Source organism: Zonotrichia leucophrys, unplaced genomic scaffold, assembly GCF_028769735.1.
Source record: "Zonotrichia leucophrys gambelii isolate GWCS_2022_RI unplaced genomic scaffold, RI_Zleu_2.0 Scaffold_73_224053, whole genome shotgun sequence".
Taxonomy (NCBI): domain Eukaryota; kingdom Metazoa; phylum Chordata; class Aves; order Passeriformes; family Passerellidae; genus Zonotrichia; species Zonotrichia leucophrys.
The window spans coordinates 1-21,468 of NW_026992278.1; the positions used below are offsets into that span (position 1 = coordinate 1).

At 55.9% G+C, this 21,468-nt stretch overlaps 1 protein-coding gene across 1 annotated transcript; it reads left to right on the forward strand.

Moving 5' to 3' along the window:
• The first annotated feature begins 8 nt into the window (after positions 1–8).
• Positions 9–16,024, forward strand: LOC135460645 (latent-transforming growth factor beta-binding protein 4-like). Its single transcript, XM_064737551.1, has 10 exons — positions 9–87; positions 902–1,033; positions 1,723–1,848; positions 3,649–4,347; positions 5,811–5,879; positions 6,875–7,003; positions 10,777–10,923; positions 12,704–12,856; positions 14,895–15,281; positions 15,996–16,024. The coding sequence occupies exons 1-10, from the start codon at positions 9–11 to the stop codon at positions 16,022–16,024; spliced, it is 1,950 nt and encodes a 649-aa protein (XP_064593621.1).
• The last annotated feature ends 5,444 nt before the right edge of the window (positions 16,025–21,468 follow it).

Here is a 21,468-nt window from a genome sequence, read left to right on the forward strand (position 1 = left end):
TATGGGATATGGATTGGGATTGGGGATATGGGATTGTGCCCGAGTGCCAGCCGGGATTCCGGCCCGGGGATGGCGGGGACTGCATCGGTGAGGGGTTGGGATTGGGGTTTGGGGTTTGGGATTTGGGATTGGGATTGGGGATATGGGATTGTGCCCGAGTGCCAGCCGGGATTCCAGCCCGGGGATAGTGGGGACTGCATTGGGGGGTTGGGATTGGGGTTTGGGATTTGGGATTGACCTGAGTGCAGCGGGATTCGGCAGGGACTGCGGGGACGGCATCGGTGAGGGATTGGGATTGGATTTGGGGTTTGGGATTTGGGGTTTGGGATTGGGGATTGGGATTGTGCCCGAGTGCCAGCCGGGATTACGGCCCGAGGATGGTGGGGACTGCATTGGTGAGGGGTTGGGATTGGAATATGGGATATGGGGACAGTGGGATGTGGGATTTGGTATTTGGGATTGGGATACGGGATCAAGATGGGGATATGGGATATGGGGACTGGGATGTGGGATGTGGAGACTGGGATGGAGATATTGGGAATATTGGGATATGGGGACTGGAGTGGGAATGGGGATATGGGGATGGAAGTGGGGATATGGGACATGGGGACTGGGCTGGGGATGTGGACACTGGGATGGAGATATTGGGAATATGGGATATGGGGACTGGGATGGGAATGGGGATATGGGGATATGGGAACTGGGGACATTGGGATTGGGATGGGAATGGGGAAATGGGGATTGAGATTGGGATATGGGACAGGGATGGGAATAGGGACTGGCATGAGAATGGGGACACTGGGATTGGGATTGACACAGGGATGGAGGTGGTCCGGGGTTCTGAATGTCCCTATCCTGATGTCCCTGACTGTCCCCAATTGTCCCCATGTCCCCACTGCAGACGTGGACGAGTGCCAGGAGTACGGGGCCGGGCTGTGCGGGGCTCAGCGCTGCGAGAACATTCCGGGCTCCTATCGCTGCGTGCCCGAGTGCCAGCCGGGATTCCGGCCCGGGGACGGCGGGGACTGCATCGGTGAGGGGCTGGGATTGGGATTGGGATTGGGATTTGGGATATGGGATTTGGGATATGGGATATGGGATATGGGATTGTGCCCGAGTGCCAGCCGGGATTCCGGCCCGGGGACGGCGGGGACTGCATCGGTGAGGGATTGGGATTGGGTTGGGATTGGGATTGGGGTTTGGGATATGGGATATGGGATATAGGATTGGGGATATGGATTGTGCCCGAGTGCGGCCGGGATTCCGGCCGGGGACGGCGGGGACTGCATCGGTGAGGGGTTGGGATTGGGGTTTGGGATTTGGGATTTGGGATATGGGATTGGGATATGGGATTGGGATATGGGATATGGGATATGGGATATGGGATATGGGATTGGGGATATGGGATTGTGCCCGAGTGCCAGCCGGGATTCCGGCCCGGGGACGGTGGGGACTGCATTGGTGAGGGATTGGGGATTGGGATTGGGGTTTGGGATTGGGATTTGGGAATTTGGGATTAGGATGGGGACATGGATATGGTATTGGGAGGGGATGTGGGGACTGGGATGGGAATGGGGACATGGGGACACAGGGACAGGGATGGACATGGGGACACAAGGACTAGGATGCACACAGGGACTGGGCTGGGCACACAGGGGGACAAAGTCCATCCCCGGGGGTGACCAAGGACCTCAGGATGTCCCCAACCCTTTGTCCCACCAGACGTGGACGAGTGCTCCAACGGGACCCTGTGCGGTGCCCACGCCACCTGCCACAACCTGCCCGGCTCCTTCCAGTGCGCCTGCGACCCCGGCTATGAGACCGCCCGGCACGGCCACCACTGCGTGGGTACGGCCACCAACCCTGGGGACACGGCCACCAGCCCTGGGGACACGGCCACCAACCCTGGGGACACGGCCACCAACCTGGGGACACCCAAATCCCTGTCCCTGTGTCCCCATTCCCATCCCATCCCAATCCCTGCGACCCCGGCTATGAGACCGCCCGGCACGGCCACCACTGCGTGGGTACGGCCACCAACCCTGGGGACACGGCCACCAGCCCTGGGGACACCCAAATCCCTGTCCCTGTGCCCCAAATCCCTGTCCCATCCCAATCCCTGCGACCCCGGCTATGAGACCACCCGGCACGGCCACCACTGCGTGGGTACGGCCACCAGCCCTGGGGACACGGCCACCAGCCCTGGGGACACAGCCACCAACCCTGGGGACACAGCCACCAGTCCTGGGGACACCCAAATCCCTGTCCCTGTGTCCCTGTGTCCATCCCTGTGTCCCCATTCCCATCCCATCCCAATCCCTGCGACCCCGGCTATGAGACCGCCCGGCACGGCCACCACTGCGTGGGTACGGCCACCAGCCTGGGGACACGGCCACCAACCCTGGGGACACGGCCACCAACCCTGGGGACACCCAAATCCCTGTCCCTGTGTCCCCATTCCCATCCCATCCCAATCCCTGCGACCCCGGCTATGAGACCGCCCGGCACGGCCACCACTGCGTGGGTACGGCCACCAACCTGGGGACACGGCCACCAGCCCTGGGGACACGGCCACCAACCCTGGGGACACCCAAATCCCTGTTCCTGTGCCCCAAATCCCTGTCCCAGTGTCCCCATTCCCATCCCAAATCCCAAATCCCCCAAATTTCCAACTCCTAATACCCCAAATCCCCAACCCCAAATCTCCCAAATCCCAAATCCCCAAACCCCCCAAGCCCCAAATTCCCAATCCCAAATTCCCAACCCCAAATCCCAAATTCCCAACCCCAAATCCCAAACCCCAAACCCCAAACCCCAAATCCCAAATTCCCAAACCCCAAATCCCCCAAATCCCCAAACCCCAAATCCGCCAATCTCAACCCCCAAAATATCAAACCCCAAACCAAATCCCCCAACCCCAAACCCCCAAACCCCAAATCTCCCAAACCCCAAACCCCCAAGTCCCCTGATCTCAACTCCCGAAATATCAAAACCCCAAATCCCACCAATCTTAACCCCCAAAATGTCAAACCCTCCAAATCCCAAACCTCCAAACCCCAAACCTCCAACCCCAAATCCCCCCAATCCCAAACCCACCCCCAAACCCCAAATCCCAACGATCCCAAACCCAAACCCACTCCCCAAATCTCAAATCCCCAACCCCAAATCCCAAACCCCCAAATCCCCAAACCCCAAATCCCCAAACCCCAAACACCAAATCCCCAAACCCCAAACACCAAACCCCAAATCCCCAACCCCAAACCCCAAATCCCCCAAATCCCAAACCCTAAACCCCACATCCCCAATCCCAAATCCCCCAAACCCCAAACCCAAATCCCCCAAATCCCCAATCCCAATTCCCCAAATCTCAAATCCCCAAACCCCAAACACCAAACCCCAAATCCCCCAACCCCAAAACCCAAATCCCCCAAATCCCAAACCCTAAACCCCACATCCCCAATCCCAAACACCAAATCCCCAAACCCATTTCCCCAAATCTCAAATCCCAAAACCCAAATCCCGAATCCCCAACCCCAAACCCCAAACCCCCAAACCCAAACCCCAAATCCCCCAAATCCCAAATCCCAATTCCCCAAATCTCAAATCCCCAAACCCCAAATCCCGAATCCCCAACCCCAAACCCCGCAGACGTGGACGAGTGCCAGACCCTCCGCGGCGTTTGCGGGGCCGAGCGCTGCGAGAACGTCGAGGGCTCCTTCCTGTGCCTGTGCCCCGACTCCCGGCAGGAGTTCGACCCCGTCAGCGGCCGCTGTGGGGCCCTGCCCACCCCACAGAGCCCCGAAATCAGAGCCCAGATCCCCCAAATGCGGCCCCAAACCCCACAGAGCCCACAAATCCCCCAGAACCCACAAATGCGACCCCAAAGCCCCGAAATCAGACCCCAAACCCCCCAAACTGGACCCCAAATTCGACCCCAAAGTCCCGAAATCAGACCCCAAATCCCCCAAACTGGACCCCAAACCAGACCCCAAACTCCCCAAACCAGACCCCAAAGTCCTGAAATCAGACCCCAAACCCCTCAAATTGGACCCCAAACCAGACCCCAAACTCCTCAAACCCGACCCCAAAGTCCCGAAATCAGACCCCAAAGCCCCCAAACCAGACCCCAAATCCGACCCCAAAGTCCTGAAATCAGACCCCAAACCCGACCCCAAAGCCCCCAGAGCCGACCCCAAAGCCCTGCTGGGGATTTTGGGGTGGCCTCGTGTTTCAGTAGGGCCTGTGGGGTCCTGGCCCCCAACGTGACCCACCCGCAGTGCTGCTGCACCCTGGGGTGGGCATGGGGGGCACAGTGCCCCGGGCAGCCCTGCCCCGCACCTGGCACAGGTGAGGGACACCCCAAAAACCCCGGGTGGGATTTGGGGGGATTTAGGGGTTTTTGGGGGGGATTTTGGGGGGATTTAGGGGTGGTTTTTGGATATATGAGCAGATTTGGGGTGGATTTGGAGGGGATTTGGGTTGGGCATGGGGGGCACAGTGCCCTGCCCAGCCCTGCCCCGCACCTGGCACAGGTGAGGGACACCCCAAAAACCCCGGGTGGGATTTGGGGGGATTTAGGGTTTTGGGGGGGGGATTTTGGGGGATTTAGGGTGGTTTTGGATATATGAGCAGATTTGGGGTGGATTTGGGGTGGGCATGGGGGGCACAGTGCCCTGGGCAGCCCTGCCCCGCACCTGGCACAGGTGAGGGACACCCCAAAAACCCCGGGTGGGATTTAGGGTGATTTGGGGGGATTTCGAGTGGGATTCAAGGGGAATAGAGGGGATTTTAGGGGGATTTGTGGTGGATTTAGGGTGGGTTTGGGTTGGGCATGGGGGGCACAGAGCCCTGCCCAGCCCTGCCCCACACCTGGCACAGGTGAGGGACACCCCAAAAACTCCGGGGGGCATTTAGGAGGGATTTTAGGGAATGGGGTGGATTTTAGGGGGATTTGGGATGGATTTGGGGTGGGGTTTGGAGTGGGATTTGGGGTCCATTTGGGGTGGATTTAGGGTGGGATTTGGGGTCCATTTAGGGTGGGATTTGGGGGGATTTGTGATGGATTTGGGTGGGGGGATTTAGGGGGCATTTGGGGTGGGATTTGGAGTCTGATTTAGAGGCTTTGGGGGAGGATTTGGGGTGGAATTTGGGTGGGATTTGGAGTGGGGTTTGGGGTGGATTTGGTGGGCGAAATTTTGGGTGGATTTGGGGTTGATTTGCGGTGGATTTGGGATGGATTTGGGGTGGATTTTGGGTGGATTTTGGGGAATTTGAGGTAGGATTTGGGTGGGTTTTGGGGGTGGATTTGCAGTGGATATGGAGTGGGTTTTGGGGTGGATTTGCAGGGGGGGATTTCGGGTAGATTTGGGGTTGATTTGCGGTGGATTTGAGATGGATTTGGGGTTGATTTTGGGTGGGATTTGGGGTGGATTTGAGGCAGATTTTGGGTGGATTTCAGGATGGGATTTGGGGAGATTTTGGTTGGAAATTGGGGTGGATTTGGGGTTGATTTTGGGGGAATTTGGGGTTGATTTTGGGTGTATTTGGTGTCAGATTTGTGGTTGATTTGTGGTGGGATTTGGGGCGCATTTGGGGTGAATTTGGGGTGGGATTTGGGTTAGGATTTGAGGTGCGTTTGAGGGGGTATTTGGGGTGGGATTTAGGGTGGATTTGGAACCCCAAAAATGATTTGGGCAGATTAAATTGCGGGGAAAAGTGGGGAGGGCACAAACAGAATTTGGGAGGGGTGGGGGGGTGTCCTGTGCAGAATTTTGGGGTCCCTGACCCCCCCCTGTGCCCCCCCCCCCCAGATGCTCACCTGGCCCTGTGTCCCCACGGGCCCGGGCGCCTCCCCGAGACCCCCCAGGGCCCCCCCACAGGTGAGTCCAGGACCACTCCCCCCCCCTCCAAGGGAAGACCCCCACCCTCTGTCACTTTGGGGGGGTCCCTGTGTCCCTTTAGCCATTGGGGGGGGGGGCACTTCAGGTGGTCCCTGGGGGGGGTCCCTGTGCTTTTGGGGATCTTTATGATTTTGGGGGGGGTCCCTGTTCCTTTAGGGGGTGTCTCTGTCACTTTGGGGGGGGGGTCTTTGTGATTTTGGGGGGTCTCTGAGGGGGTCCTGGGGGGTCTCTGTCACTTTGGGGGGGTCCCTGTGTCCCTTTAACCATGGGGGGGGTCCCTGGGGGGTCCCTGTGCTTTTGGGGGTCTTTATGATTTTGGGGGGTCCCTGTTCCTTTAGGGGGTGGTCTCTGTGACTTTGGGGAAGTCTTTATGATTTTGGGGGGTCCCTGTGACTTTGGGGGAGTCTCTGTGTCGCTTTTACCCTGGGGGGGTTCCTGTGATTTCAGGGTGTGTCCCTGTGACTTTTGGGGGGTCTTTATGATTTTGGGGGGCTCCTTGTTCTTTTAGGGGGTGTCTCTGTCACCTTGAGGGTGTCCCTGTGATTTGGGGGGTGTCCCTGTCCCTCTGGGGTGTGATTTCGGGGGGTGTCGCTGTGATTTTGGGGTGTCCCTGTCACATTTTGGGGTGATTTTGGGGTGATTTTGGGGTGTCTCTGCCCCCCAGATGTGGATGAGTGCTCCCTGTTCGGGCCCGAGCTCTGCCGGGGGGGGCTCTGTGTCACTCTGGGGGTGTCCCTGTCACATTTTGGGGTGATTTTGGGTGATTTTGGGTGTCTCTGCCCCCAGATGTGGATAGTGCTCCCTGTTCGAGCCCGAGCTCTGCCGGGGGGGCTCTGTGTCACTGTGGCGGTGTCCCTGTCACTCTGGGATGTCTCTGTGATTTCGGGGTGATTTTGGGGTGATTTTGGGGTATTCGGGTGATTTTGGGTGTCCCTGTCACATTTGGGGTGATTTTGGGGTGTCTCTGCCCCCAGATGTGGATGAGTGCTCCCTGTTCGGGCCCGAGCTCTGCCGGGGGGGGCTCTGTGTCAACGCCGCCCCCTCCTTCAGCTGCTTCTGCCCCAGCGGCTTCTACTTCGAGCAGGAGCACCTGCAGTGCGTGGGTGCGTGCCACACACCTGCCAGGACCTGCCGGGACCTGTTTGTGTCTGTCTGTACCTGCCAGGACCTGCCGGGACCTGTCTGTGTCTGTCTGTACCTGCCAGGACCTGTTTGTGTCTGTCTGTACCTGTTTGTGTCTGTCTGTACCTGCCGGGACCTGTCTGTGTCTGTCTGTACCTGCCAGGACCTGTCTGTACCTGTCTGTGTCTGTCTGTACCTGCCAGGACCTGTCTGTGTCTGTCTGTACCTGTCTGTGTCTGTCTGTACCTGCCAGGACCTGTCTTTGTCTGTCTGTACCTGTTTGTGTCTGTCTGTGTCTGTCTGTACCTGCCACACACCTGCCGGGACCTGCCGGGACCTGTTTGTGTCTGTCTGTGTCTGTCTGTGTCTGTCTGTACCTGTCTGTGTCTGTCTGTGTCTGTCTGTACCTGCCAGGACCTGTCTGTACCTGTCTGTCTGTCTGTACCTGTTTGTGCCTGTCTGTACCTGTCTGTGTCTGTCTGTACCTGTCTGTGTCTGTCTGTACCTGCCAGGACCTGTCTGTGTCTGTCTGTACCTGCCAGGACCTGGCTGTGTCTGTCTGTACCTGTCTGTGTCCCTCTGTACCTGCCAGGACCTGCCAGGAACTGTTTGTGTCCATCTGTACCTATCTATACCTGCCAGGACCTGTCTATGTCTGTCTGTATCTGCCACACACCTGCCAGGACCTGCCGGGACCTGCCGGGACCTGGCTGTGTCTGTCTGTACCTGTCTGTGTCTGTCTGTACCTGCCAGGACCTGTTTGTGTCCATCTGTACCTGTCTGTATCTGCCAGGACCTGCCGGGACCTGTTTGTGTCTGTCTGTGTCTGTCTGTACCTGCCAGGACCTGTTTGTGTCTGTCTGTGTCTCTTTGTACCTGCCAGGACCTGCGGACCTCGCTCTGTCTGTACCTGCTGAGTACCCCCTAAACTCCCCTAATTCCCCCCCAAACCCCCCAAAATCCCCCTAAACTCACCTTATACCCCAAACTCCACAACTAAGATCCCAAATCCCCCTCCCCCAAATTCCCCGTCTAAACTCCCCAAATCTCCCCCCAAAATCCCTCCTAAACTCACCTCATACCCCCCAAAATCCTCCTAAACCCCCCTAAATCCTCCCTGCCTCAAATCCCCCAAATCTCCCCCAAACCCCTAAAAACCCCCAAATTTCCCCCCAGACAACGACGAGTGTGCGCGGCGGCCGAGGCCGAGCCGGCCTGACCCCCTCAACTCCCAAATCCCCCTAAACTCCCAAAATTCCCCAAAATCCCCCTAAACTCACCTTAAACTGCCCAAATCCCCCCTAAATCTCCCCGAATCCCCCCAAATCTCCCCAAATCCCCCAAATCTCCCCAAACCCCCTAAATCCCCCAAAATTCCCAAATTTTCCCCCCCAGACAACGACGAAAGGGGCGGCGGCCGAGGCCGAGCCGTGCCTGACCCCCCTAAACTCACCTTAAACCACCCCAAAATCCCCCCTAAATCTCCCCAAATCCTCCCAAATCTCCCCAAATCCCCCTTAAATCTCCCAAATCCCCCCGAATCTCCCAAATCCCCCTAAACACCCATAAATCCCCCTAAGTCTCCCAAATCCCCCTAAATCTCCTCAAATCCCCCCAAACCCCAAAACCCCCAAAATCCCCCAAATTTCACCCCCAGACAACAACGAGTGCGCGGCGGCCGAGGCCGAGCCGTGCCTGACCCCCCTTAACTCCCCAAATCCCCAGCCCAAAATCCCCCTTAAACCTCTCAAATCCCCCCAAATTCCACTAAACCCCAAACTCCCCAAATCCCCCCTAAAACTCAATTTACACCCCCAAACTCCCCCATAACTCACCTAAACCACCCCAAACTCCCCAAACCCTCTTAAACTGCCTCAACCCCCCCAACTCCCCCAAAATCCCCCCTAAACTCTCCCTTAATTATACCCCTCAAAATCCCCCTAAATTCACCTTATACCCCCCCAAAATCCCCTCTAAACCCCCCCAAACACCTCAATTCCCCCCCAAACACCCCAAATCCCTCAAACACCCCAAAACCCCCAAATTTCCCCCCATACAACAACGATGCGCGGCGGCCGAGGCCGAGCCGGGCCTGACCCCCTAAATTCACCTTAAACCGCCCCAAAATCCCCCTAAACACCCATAAATCCCCCCTAAGTCTCCCAAATCCCCCAAATCTCCCACAAACCCCCATAAATCCCCCAAAATCCCCAAATTTTCCCCCCAGACAACGAGGAGTGTGCGGCGGCCGAGGCCGAGCCGGCCTGACCCCCTAAATTCACCTTAAACCGCCCCAAAATCCCCCTAAACACCCAAAATCCCCCCAAATCTCCCCAAATCCCCTTAAATCTCCCAAATCCCCCGAATCTCCCCAAACCCCCTAAAACTCCCCAAATCCCCCTAAACACCCATAAATCCCCCTAAGTCTCCCCAAATCCCCCTAAATCTCCCAAATCCCCCTAAAACTCCCCAAATCCCCCCTAAACACCATAAATCCCCCCTAAGTCTCCCAAATCCCCCCAAAATCCCCCCAAATCCCCCTAAAACTCCCCAAATCCCCTAACACCCCATAAATCCCCCCTAAGTCTCCCAAATCCCCCCTAAATCTCCTCAAATCCCCCCAAACCCCAAACTCCCCCAAAATTCCCCAAATTTCCCCCCCAGACAACAACGAGTGCGCGGCGGCCGAGGCCGAGCCGGGCCTGACCCCCCTAAACTCCCCAAATCCCCCCGCCCAAAAATCCCCTTAAACCTCTCAAAATCCCCCCAAATTCCACCTAAACTCCCAAACTCCCCCAAATCCCCCCTAAACTCAATTTACACCCCCCAAACTCCCCCCATAACTCACCTTAAACCACCCCAAACCTCCCCAAACCCCTCTTAAACTGCCTCAACCCCCCCCAACTCCCCCCAAAATCCCCTCTAAACCCCCCAAACACCTCAATTCCCCCCCCAAACACCCCAAATCCCTCAAACACCCAAAACCCCAAATTTCCCCCCCCAGACAACGACGAGTGCGCGGCGGCCGAGGCCGAGCCGGGCCTGACCCCCCTAAACTCCCCAAATCCCCCCAAGAACCCCCCTAAAACTCCCCAAATCCCCCCTAAACACCCATAAATCCCCCCAAATCTCCCCAAATCTTCCCCAAACCCCAAAACCCCCAAATTTCGCCCTCAGACAACAACGAGTGCGCAGCGGCCTAGGCCGAGCCGGGCCTGACCCCCCTAAACTCCCCAAATCCCCCCAAGAATCCCCTAAAACCCCCCAAATCCCCCCTAAACACCCATAAATGCCCCCCAAATCTCCCCAAATCCCCCCTAAACACCCATAAATGCCCCCCAAATCTCCCCCAAACCCCCAAAATTCCCCAAATTTCGCCCCCAGACAACGACGAGTGCGGGGCGGCCGAGGCCGAGCCGGGCCTGACCCCCCTAAACTCACCTTAAACCGCCCCAAAATCCCCCCTAAACACCCATAAATCCCCCCCAAATCCCCCCAAATCCCCCTAAACACCCATAAATCCCCCCCAAATCCCCCAAATCTCCCCCAAACCCCCAAAATTCCCCAAATTTCGCCCCCAGACAACGACGAGTGCGCGACGGCCGAGGCCGAGCCGTGCCTGACCCCCCTCAACTCCCCAAATCCCCCAAGAAGCCCCCTAAAACTCCCCAAATCCCCCTAAACACCCATAAATCCCCCCAAATCTCCCCAAATCTCCCCAAAACCCCCCAAATCCCCCAAATTTCGCCCCCAGACAACGACGAGTGCGCGGCGGCCGAGGCCGAGCCGTGCCTGGGGGGGCTCTGTGTCAACACGGTGGGCTCGTACCTGTGCTCCTGCCCCCCCCCGCTCGTCCTGGACCCCTCCCAGCGCCGCTGCGTGGCCAACGACACCGACCCGGGTGGGTCTGGGGGCTCCTCGGGGCTCCCCGAGATCGGGGGGGGTCAGGGGAGCGCGGGTTGGGGGGTTTAGGGGGGATTTTGGGGGGATAGGAGGGGTTTGAGGGGGATATAATGGGGATTTCGGGGGGTTTTGGGGGGGTTAGGAGGGGGTTTAGGGGGGCTCGGATGGGTTTTGGGGGGTCCTCGGGGGGTCCCCGAGATCGGGGGGGGTCAGGGGAGCCCGGGTTGGGGGGTTTGGGGGGATTTGGGGGGATAGGAGGCGTTTTAGGGGGATTTAATGGAGACTTAGGGGGGTTAGGATGGGTTCGGATGGGATTTGGGGGGTCCTCGGGGGGTCCCCGAGAGCGGGGGGGGGTCAGAGGAGCCCGGGTTGGAGGGGTTTGGGGGGGATTTTGGGGGGATAGGAGAGGTTTGAGGGGGATATAATGGGGATTTAGGGGGGTTTGGGGGGTTCGGATGGGTTTGGGGGGTCCCTGGGGGTCCCAGAGATCGGGGGGGTCAGGGGAGCCCGGGTTGGGGGGATTTGGGGGGGATTTGGGGGGTTTGAGGGGGATATAATGGGGATTTCGGGGGGTTTTGGGGGGTTAGGAGGGGGTTTAGGGGGGTTCGGATGGGTTTGGGGGGGTCCCTGGGGGTCCCCGAGATCGGGGGGGGTCAGGGGAGCCCGGGTTGGGGGGGTTTGGGGGGGATTTTGGGGGGATAGGAGGGGTTTGAGGGGGATATAAAGTGGATTTAAGGGGGTTTTGGGGGGTTAGGACCTGAGTTTTGGGGTTTTTGGGGTTTCCTGGTGTCCCCATTAACGGCGATTTTTGGGGTTTCCCATAACGAGGATCAATTTTTGGGGTTCGGGACCCCCCAGTTAAGCCCCCTCCCCAAATTTGCGTCCCCCAGAGGGGTCCCTGGCCGTGTGCTGACAGGAGGTGGGATCGAACCTGAGTTTTTGGGTTACCTGGGAGATTTTGGGGCTTTTGGGGCTCCCATTAATGGCGATTTTTGGGTTTTCCCATAACGAGGATCAATTTTTGGGGTTCAGGACCCCCCAGTTAAGCCCCCTCCCCACATTTTCGCACCCCAGAGGGGTCCCTGGCCATGAAGGGGCGGAGCTCACCTGAGTTTTGGGGTTTTTGGGGTTTCCTGGTATCCCCATTAACGGCGATTTTTTGGGGTTTCCCATAACGGGGATCAATTTTTGGGGTTCGGGACCCCCCAGTTAAGCCCCCTCCCCACATTTCGCCCCCCCAGAGGGGTCGGTGGCCGTGTGCTGGCAGGAGGTGGGGCCGGACCTGGGTTTTGGGGTTACCTGGGGAGATTTTGGGGCTCCCATTAACGGCGATTTTTGGGGTTTCCCGTAACGAGGATCAACTTTTGGGGTTCGGGACCCCCCAGTTAAGCCCCCTCCCCAATTTTCGCACCCCAGAGGGTTCGGTGACCGTGTGCTGGCAGGAGGTGGGGCCGGACCTGAGTTTTGGGGTTACCTGGGGAGATTTTGGGGCTTTTGGGGCTCCCATTAACGGCGATTTTTGGGGTTTCCCGTAACGAGGATCAACTTTTGGGGTTCGGGACCCCCCAATTAAGCCCCCTCCCCACATTTCGCCCCCCCAGAGGGTTCGGTGACCGTGTGCTGGCAGGAGGTGGGGCCGGACCTGAGTTTTGGGGTTACCTGGGGAGATTTTGGGGCTCCCATTAACGGCGATTTTTTGGGGTTTCCCATAACGGGGATCAATTTTTGGGGTTCGGGACCCCCCAGTTAAGCCCCCTCCCCACATTTCGCCCCCCCAGAGGGGTCGGTGGCCGTGTGCTGGCAGGAGGTGGGGCCGGACCTGGTGTGCGGGCGGCCCCGGCGCGCCGCCCCCGTCACCTACACCGAGTGCTGCTGCCTGTACGGGCAGGCGTGGGGCATGGAGTGCGCGCTCTGCCCCGCCCCCCACTCCGGTGAGACCCCTCCCCACATTCCGACCCGGGACCCCTCCCCAAATTCAGCCCCGGGACCCCCAAATGCAGCCCCAAAACCGGGGGGCGCAGGGAAGGGGCTGGGGTGAATGTGGGAGTGGGACCAGTTTGGGAACTGGGAGCACTGGGAGATGATGGGAGCATGGGAGACCCTCGGGACCACTCCCCAAATCCAGCCCCGGGACCCCTCCCCAAATTCAGCCCCGGGACCCCCAAATGCAGCCCCGAAACCCGGGAGGGACTGGGATCAATGTGGGACTGGGACCAGTTTGGGAACTGGGAGCACTGGGGGGATTTGGAGCCCGGGATGGGAACAACCGGACCCCCGAGACCCCTCCCCAAATTCAGCCCCGGGACCCCCAAATCCATCCCCAAAACCTGGGGGGTGTTGGAACTGGGACCAGTTTGGGTACTGGGAGCACTGGGGGGATGGGAGGGGGCTCAAAGGATGGGGCATGGAGTGCGCGCTCTGCCCCGCCCCCCACTCCGGTGAGACCCCTCCCCACATTCCGGCCCGGGACCCCTCCCCAAATGCAGCCCCGGGACCCCCAAACCCATCCCCAAAACCGGGGGGAGTGGGGGTGAATGTGGGAGTGGGACCAGTTTGGGAACTGGGAGCACTGGGGGGATTTGGGACCCCCGAGACCCCTCCCCACATTCAGACCCGGGACCCCTCCCCAAATTCAGCCCCGGGACCCCCAAATGCAGCCCCGAAACCCGGGAGGGACTGGGATCAATGTGGGACTGGGACCAGTTTGGGAACTGGGAGCACTGGGGGGATTTGGAGCCCGGGATGGGAACAACCGGACCCTCGAGACCCCTCCCCAAATTCAGCCCCGGGACCCCTCCCCAAATTCAGCCCCGGGACCCCCAAATCCATCCCCAAAACCAGAGATGGGTTTGGGACCAGTTTGGGAACTGGGAGCACTGGGGGGATGTGGGACCCCCAGGATGGGCACAACTGGACCCCCGAGACCCCTCCCCAAATTCAGCCCCGGGACCCCCAAATCCATCCCCAGAACCGGAGATGGGTTTGGGACCAGTTTGGGTACTGGGAGCACTGGGGGGATTTGGGACCCCCGGGACGGGCACAGCCAGACCCCGTTCCCCACTGCGGGACCCCTCCCCAAATTCATCCCTGAGACCCCCAAATCCATCCCCAAAACCAGGGAGGGCTGGGATGAATGTGGGACTGGGACCAGTTGGGAACTGGGAGCACTGGGGAGGGGTCCTAAACAGGGAGGGGAGGGGTTGGGACCCCTCGAATGGGGGACACAGGATCCTCCCCCCCCTTCGAACCCCAAAAATCCCCCCAAAAACCCCAATATCCCCCCCAATAAACCTAAATCCCCAAATTTCCCAAAAACCCCCAAATCCCAAAAACACCCCCATACCCCCAACCCCCCAAAAAACCCCAAATATCCCTCCATACCTCCCCCCCAAAAACCCAAAACCCCAATCCTGAAAATCCCCCCCAAAATCCCCCCAAAACCCCCAAAAATCCCCCCACCCCAAAAAAAAACCCCAAAACCCCCCCAAAAAATCCCCCTAAAAACCCCAAAAACCCCTCCCCAAAATCCCCCAACCCCCCCCCCCCAAAAGAAACCCTAAAAAAACCCAAACCGCGCCCCCAGTTGTGAACCCCTCCCAAATTCGGTCTCCCCAACCATTTTCTTTTCCTCCACCGAGAATTTCGACCTCTGCAACGTCCTGAGACCCCCAATCCCCCCAAAAACCCCCCAAAAACCCAAAAAAATCCCCAAAAATTCCCCCAAAAAACCCCCAAAAAACCTCCAAAAAAACCCCAAACCCCAAAAATCCCCAAAAAACCCTAAAAATCCCCAAAACCCCCAAAAAAACCCTAAAAAAACCCCTAAAAAAACCCAAAAACCCAAAAACCCAAACCAAAAACCCTAAAAAACCTAAAAACCCCAAAACTCAACCCCCCCCCCCCCATTTCAGGACCCCTCCCCAAATTTCGGGGTCCCCCCAACTCCCCCCTTTTTTTCCCCCCCCCCAGACGATTTCGAGCTCCTCTGCAACGTCCTGAGACCCCCGAACTTCGCCCCGCCCCTCTACGACCCCTCCCCCAATTTCGCCCCTCCCCCTCCCCAATTCGGGCCCCCCCTCCCCCCCCCTTACGGGGCTCCCCCCGCCCCCGAATATTTCGGGGGGTTCCGCCCCCCCCTTTACGACCCCTCCCCTTATTATGGGGGTGGGGGAGGGGGAGGGGGCGTGGCCTATGACCCCCTGTACGCCCCTCCCCCTCCCCTCCCCCCTCGCTACGAGGATTTTGGGGACCCCCCCCGGGGGAGGGGACCCCGCTTTGAGCCCCCCCGAAATGGGGGGGGGGGACCCCAATGGAACTTCCAGGCCCACGGGACCCCCGAGGAGGAGGAGGAAGGAGGTAGGAGGATAGGAATGGGAGGGAGGATGGGATGGTTTGGGTGGGGGATTTTTGGTTTGGGGAATTTTTGGGGATTTTTTTTTTGGGGGAGTTTGGTTTTTTTTATTTATTTTTTTGGGATTTTGGGGTGGGGGAATTTTATTTGGGTTTGCAGGGTGAATTTTTGGGGGGATTTTGGTTTGGTATTTTGGGGGGATTGTTTTGGGAGATTTGGGGTTTTGTGGTTCTGGGTGAATTTTTGGGGGATTTATTTGGGATTTTTTTCCCCAGTTTTTGGGGTGGAAATTTGCGATTTTTTTGGGGGTGGGATTTTGGGATTTTTTGGGGTGGGTTTGGGGCTTTTTTTTTTATTATTCTGGGGAGGGTCTGAAGCCCCCTCCCCACTTTTAGGAGCCCCTGAAAGAGAGGGAGGAGAGTGAATTTATTTTTATTTTGATCGGCTTTATTTGGGGTTTTCATCCAGTTTTTGGGGTGGAAATTTGGGATTTTTTTTGAGGTGGGTTTGGGATTTTTTTTTGGGCAGGGGGGGGTCTGAAGCCCCCTCCCCAATTTAGGGGCACAGAAGGAATTCCTGGAAAAGGGGAAGGAAAAATTAATTTTTCTGGGATTTATTTGGGGTTTTTCCCCAGTTTTTGAGGTGGAATTTTGGGGATTTTTTTTGGGGTGGGTTTGGGGTTTTTTGGGGTGATTCTGAAGCCCCCTCCCCACTTTTAGGAGCCCCTGAAAGAAGGGGAGGAGAGTGAATTTATTTTTATTTTGATCGGGTTTTTTTGGCGTGGAAATTTGGGATTTTTTTTGAGGTGGGTTTGGGATTTTTTTTTGGGCAGGGGGGGGTCTGAAGCCCCCTCCCCAATTTAGGGGCACAGAAGGAATTCCTGGAAAAAGGGGAGGAAAATTAATTTTTCTCGGGATTTATTTGGGTTTTTTTTCCCCAGTTTTTGAGGTGGAATTTTGGAGATTTTTTTGGGGTGGGTTTGGGGTTTTTTGGGGTGAGTCTGAAGCCCCCTCCCCACTTTAGGAGAGGAGGAGTGCGGGGTCCTGAGCGGCTGCACCCACGGGCGCTGCGTCCGCGTGGGCGACGCCTTCACCTGCGCCTGCGACCCCGGCTTCCACCTGGACCCCGCCCGCCTCGACTGCCTCGGTGAGACCCCCCCCAAATCCCCACAGACCCCTCCCCAAAATCCCTGAAATCCCTGGGAAAAAAACCGAATCCTGAGAGGCCAAAAATCCCTGAAAAAAACCCCAAATATTGGAAAAAAATCCAGATTTTGAGAGCTCAAAATCTCTGAGAACCCCCTGAGACCCCTCCCCAAAATCCCCGAAATCCCTGGGAAAAAACCGAATCTTGAAAGCCCCAAAATCCCTGAAAAAAACCCCAAATATTGGAAAAAAATCCAAATTTTTAGAGCTCAAAATCCCTGAAAAAAATCCTGAGACCCCTCCCCAAAATCCTCCAAAAACCCAAATCCTGAGAGCTCCAAAATCCCCAAGAAAACCCCAAATCTTGAGCCCTGACCTGGGTTCCACCTGGACCCCGCCCACCTCGACTGCCTCGGTGAGACCCCCCCCAAATCCCACAGACCCCTCCCCAAAATCCCCGAGATCCCCCGAAATCACTGGGAAAAAACCCCAATCTTGAGAGGCCAAAAATCCCTGAAAAAAAACCCAAATATTGGAAAAAATCCAAATTTTTAGTGCTCAAAATCCCTGAAAACCCCCTGAGACCCCTCCCCAAAATCCCTGAGATCCCTGGGAAAAAACCCCAATCCTGAGAGGCCAAAAATCCCTGAAAAAAAACCCCAAATATTGGGAAAAAAAACAAATTTTGAGAGCTTCAAACCCCTAAAAAAAATCCTGAGACCCCTCCCCAAAATCCTCCAAAAACCCCAAATCCTGAGAGCCCCAAAATCCACAAAGAAAACCCCAAATCTTGAGCCCCCTGACCTGGGTTCCACCTGGACCCCACCTGCCTCGACTGCCTTGGTGAGACCCCCCCCAAATCCCCACAGACCCCTCCTCAAAATCCGGAGATCCCCCGAAATCCCTGGGAAAAAAACCGAATCCTGAGAGGCCAAAAATCCCTGAAAAAAACCCCAAATATTGGAAAAAAAATCCAGATTTTGAGAGCTCAAAATCCCTGAAAACAAAACCAAAACCCCCTGAGACCCCTCCCCAAAAACCCATGAGATCCCCCGAAATCCCTGGGAAAAAACCCGAATCTTGAAAGCCCCAAAATATCTGAAAGAAACCCAAATTTTGAGAGCTTCAAACCCCTAAAAAAAATCCTGAGACCCCTCCCCAAAATCCTCCAAAAACCCCAAATCCTGAGAGCTCCAAAATCCCCAAAGAAAACCCCAAATCTTGAGCCCCTGACCTGGGTTCCACCTGGACCCCGCCCGCCTCGACTGCCTCGGTGAGACCCCCCCCAAATCCCCTCAGACCCCCCCCCAAAATCCCCGAGATCCCCCGAAATCCCTGGGAAAAAACCCCAATCCTGAGAGGCCAAAAATCCCTGAAAAAAACCCCAAATATTGGAAAAAAATCCAGATTTTGAGAGCTCAAAATCCCTGAAAACAAAAGCAAAACCCCCTGAGACCCCTCCCCAAAATCCCTGAAATCCCCCGAAATCCTGGGAAAAAACCCCAATCTTGAGATGCCCCAAAATTCCTGAAAAAATCTCCCAAATATTGGAAAAAAAAACAAATTTTGAGAGCTCCAAACCCCTAAAAAAAATCCTGAGACCTCTCCCCAAAATCCTCCAAAAACCCCAAATCCTGAGAGCTCCAAAATCCCAAAGAAAACCCCAAATCTTGAGCCCCCTGACCTGGGTTCCACCTGGACCCCGCCCGCCTCGACTGCCTCGGTGAGACCCCCCCAAATCCCCACAGACCCCTCCCCAAAATCCCCGAGATCCCCCGAAATCCCTGGGAAAAAACCCCAATCCTGAGAGGCCAAAAATCCCTGAAAAAAAACCCCAAATATTGGAAAAAAATTCCAAATTTTTAGAGCTCAAAATCCCTGAAAACCCCCTGAGACCCCTCCCCAAAATCCCTGAGATCCCTGGGAAAAAACCCCAATCTTGAGAGGCCAAAAATCCCTGAAAAAAACCCCAAATATTGGAAAAAAATCCAGATTTTTAGAGCTCAAAATCCCTGAAAACCCCCTGAGACCCCTCCCCAAAATCCCCGAAATCCCTGGGAAAAAACCGAATCTTGAAAGCCCCAAAATCCCTGAAAAAACCCCCCAAATATTGGAAAAAACCCCAAATTTTGAGAGCTTCAAACCCCTAAAAAAAATCCTGAGACCTCTCCCCAAAATCCTCCAAAAACCCCAAATCCTGAGAGCCCCAAAATCCCCAAAGAAAACCCCAAATCTTGAGCCCCCTGACCTGGGTTCCACCTGGACCCCGCCCGCCTCGACTGCCTCGGTGAGACCCCCCCCAAATCCCCACAGACCCCTCCCCAAAATCCCCGAGATCCCCCGAAATCCCTGGGAAAAAACCCGAATCTTGAAAGCCCCAAAATCCCTGAAAAAAACCCAAATATTGGAAAAAAATTCAAATTTTTAGAGCTCAAAATCCCTGAGAACCCCCTGAGACCCCTCCCCAAAATCCCTGAGATCCCTGGGAAAAAACCCGAATCTTGAGATGCCCCAAAATTCCTGAAAAAACCCCCCAAATATTGGAAAAAAACCCAAATTTTGAGAGCTTCAAACCCCTAAAAAAATCCTGAGACCTCTCCCCAAAATCCTCCAAAAACCCCAAATCCTGAAAGCCCCAAAATCCCCAAAGAAAACCCCAAATCTTGAGCCCCCTGACCTGGGTTCCACCTGGACCCCACCTGCCTCGACTGCCTTGGTGAGACCCCCCCCAAATCCCCACAGACCCTCCCCAAAATCCCCGAGATCCCCCGAAATCCCTGGGAAAAAACCCAAATCCTGAGAGGCCAAAAATCCCTGAAAAAAACCCCCAAATATTGGAAAGAAATCCAAATTTTTAGAGCTCAAAATCCCTGAAAACAAAACCAAAACCCCCTGAGACCCCTCCCCAAAATCCCTGAGATCCCTGGGAGAAAACACGAATCTTGAGATGCCCCAAAATCCCTGAAAAAAACCTCAAAATCCTTGAAAAAGAACCCCAAATATTGGAAAAAATCGAAAGTTTTAGAGCTCAAAATCCCTGAAAACAAAACCAAATCCCCCTGAGACCCCTCCCCAAAATCCCTGAGATCCCTGGGAAAAAACCCAATCTTGACAGGCCAAAAATCCCTGAAAAAAACCCCAAATATTGGAAAAAACCCCAAATTTTGAGAGCTCCAAACCCCTAAAAAAATCCTGAGACCCCTCCCCAAAATCCCTGAGATCCCTGGGAAAAAACCCCAATCCTGAGATGCCAAAAATCCCTGAAAAAAATCCCCCAAATATTGGGAAAAAATCCAAATTTTTAGAGCTCAAAATCCCTGAAAACAAAACCAAAACCCCCTGAGACCCCTCCCCAAAATCCCTGAAATCCCTGGGAAAAAACCCGAATCTTGAAAGCCCCAAAATCCCTGAAAAAAACCCAAATATTGGAAAAAAAACCAAATTTTGAGAGCTCCAAACCCCTAAAAAAAATCGTGAGACCCCTCCCCAAAATCCCTGAGATCCCTGGGCGAAAACACGAATCTTGAGAGGCCAAAAATTCCTTTAAAAACCCTCAAAATCCTTGAAAAAGAACCCCAAATATTGGAAAAAAAATCCAAATTTTTAGAGTTCAAAATCCCTGAAAACAAAACCAAAACCCCCTGAGACCCCTCCCCAAAATCCCTTTTAACCCCAAATTTCTCCCCCCCAGACGTGGACGAGTGTTTGGGGGTGCCCCCCCAGACCCAATTCCCAATTTCCCCCCAAAATTCCTCCTAAAAATCCCAAATTTTCCCCTAAAAACCCCAAATTTTCCCCTTTTCACCCCAAATTTCTCCCCCCAGACGTGGATGAGTGTTTGGGGGTGCCCCCCCCGTGCCGCCCCGGGCGCTGCCTCAACACCCCCGGCTCCTTCCGCTGCCTTTGCCCCCCCGGGACCCCCCAGGGCCTCCTGGACCCCCCCCGCTGCCGCCCCCACGCCTGAAGCCCCCTCCCCATATTTATTGTGTGCGTTTGGTTTTGTATAGAAAAATATCAGAATAAATATAAAGGAATTTTTTTTTTGGGGGGGGTGGGGGATTTATTTCCAACCCCCCCCAACTCACTCAGCCTCATGGCTGTGACCCCTTGCCCCCCCTCCCCAAATAAAAATGAGAGGGGGGGTTTGGGGGCCCCTCCCCATATTTTTACTGAATAAAGGTTTTATATAAAAAAAGGAGGTTTTGGGTGGGTTTTGTTTTTAAACTCCCCATTTTTTGGGGGGATGGATGCAGGTAAGACCCCCCCCTCTAAAGGAAGTGGGACCCCCCCAAAATTAGAACCCACTCAAAACTGGGACCCCCTCCCCAGAATTGGAACCCCCTCATGGAATTGGGACCTTCCCAAAATTTGGATTCCAAAATTGAGACCCCCCCCCCAAAATTGGGACCTTCCTGACAGTGGGACCCCCCCCAAAATTGAGACCCTCCCCAAAACTGGAACCTTCCCAGCATTGGGACCCCCTCCCCAAAATTGGAACCCCCTCATGGAACTGGGACAATTCCACAATTTGGACCTCAAAATTGGGACCTTCCTGACACTGAACCCCCCCTCCCCCCAAAAAATGGGACCCCTCCAGAACTGGGACCCCCCCCCCCACCAAACAATTGGAACCTCCCCCATGGAATTGGGACCTTCCCAAAATTTGGATGCCAAAATTGAGAACCACCCCCAAAATTGGGACCTTCTTGACAGTGGGACCCCCCCCCAAAACTAGAACCCCCTCAAAACTGGGACCTCCCCCCAAAATTGAAAACCTCCCCATAGAATTGGGACCCTCCCAAAATTTCAACCCCAAAATTGGGACCTTCCTGACAGTGGGACCCCCCCAAAAACTGGGATCCCCCCAGAACTGGGAGTCCTCCCCAAAACTGGGACCTTTCCAGCATTGGGATCCCCCCCAAAAATTGGAACCCCCCCAACCCACGGAACGAAGCCGTTGACCCCCAACCCCCTTTTGGGGACCCTTTATTGTGGGGTGTCCCCCCCCCAGTGCCCCCCAGTGCCCCCCCACCAGCGCTACCCGCTG

What these genes read in the sequence shown, in the direction of transcription:
- LOC135460645 (XM_064737551.1), top strand. Translation starts at nt 9, where the DNA reads ATGGATTGGGATTGGGGATATGGGATTGTGCCCGAGTGCCAGCCGGGA. An exon ending in GGATGGCGGGGACTGCATCG is followed by an intron (nt 88 to 901) that starts GTGAGGGGTTGG and finishes TCCCCACTGCAG; the next exon opens with ACGTGGACGAGTGCCAGGAG. An exon ending in CTGCCCCGCCCCCCACTCCG is followed by an intron (nt 12,857 to 14,894) that starts GTGAGACCCCTC and finishes CCCCCCCCCCAG; the next exon opens with ACGATTTCGAGCTCCTCTGC.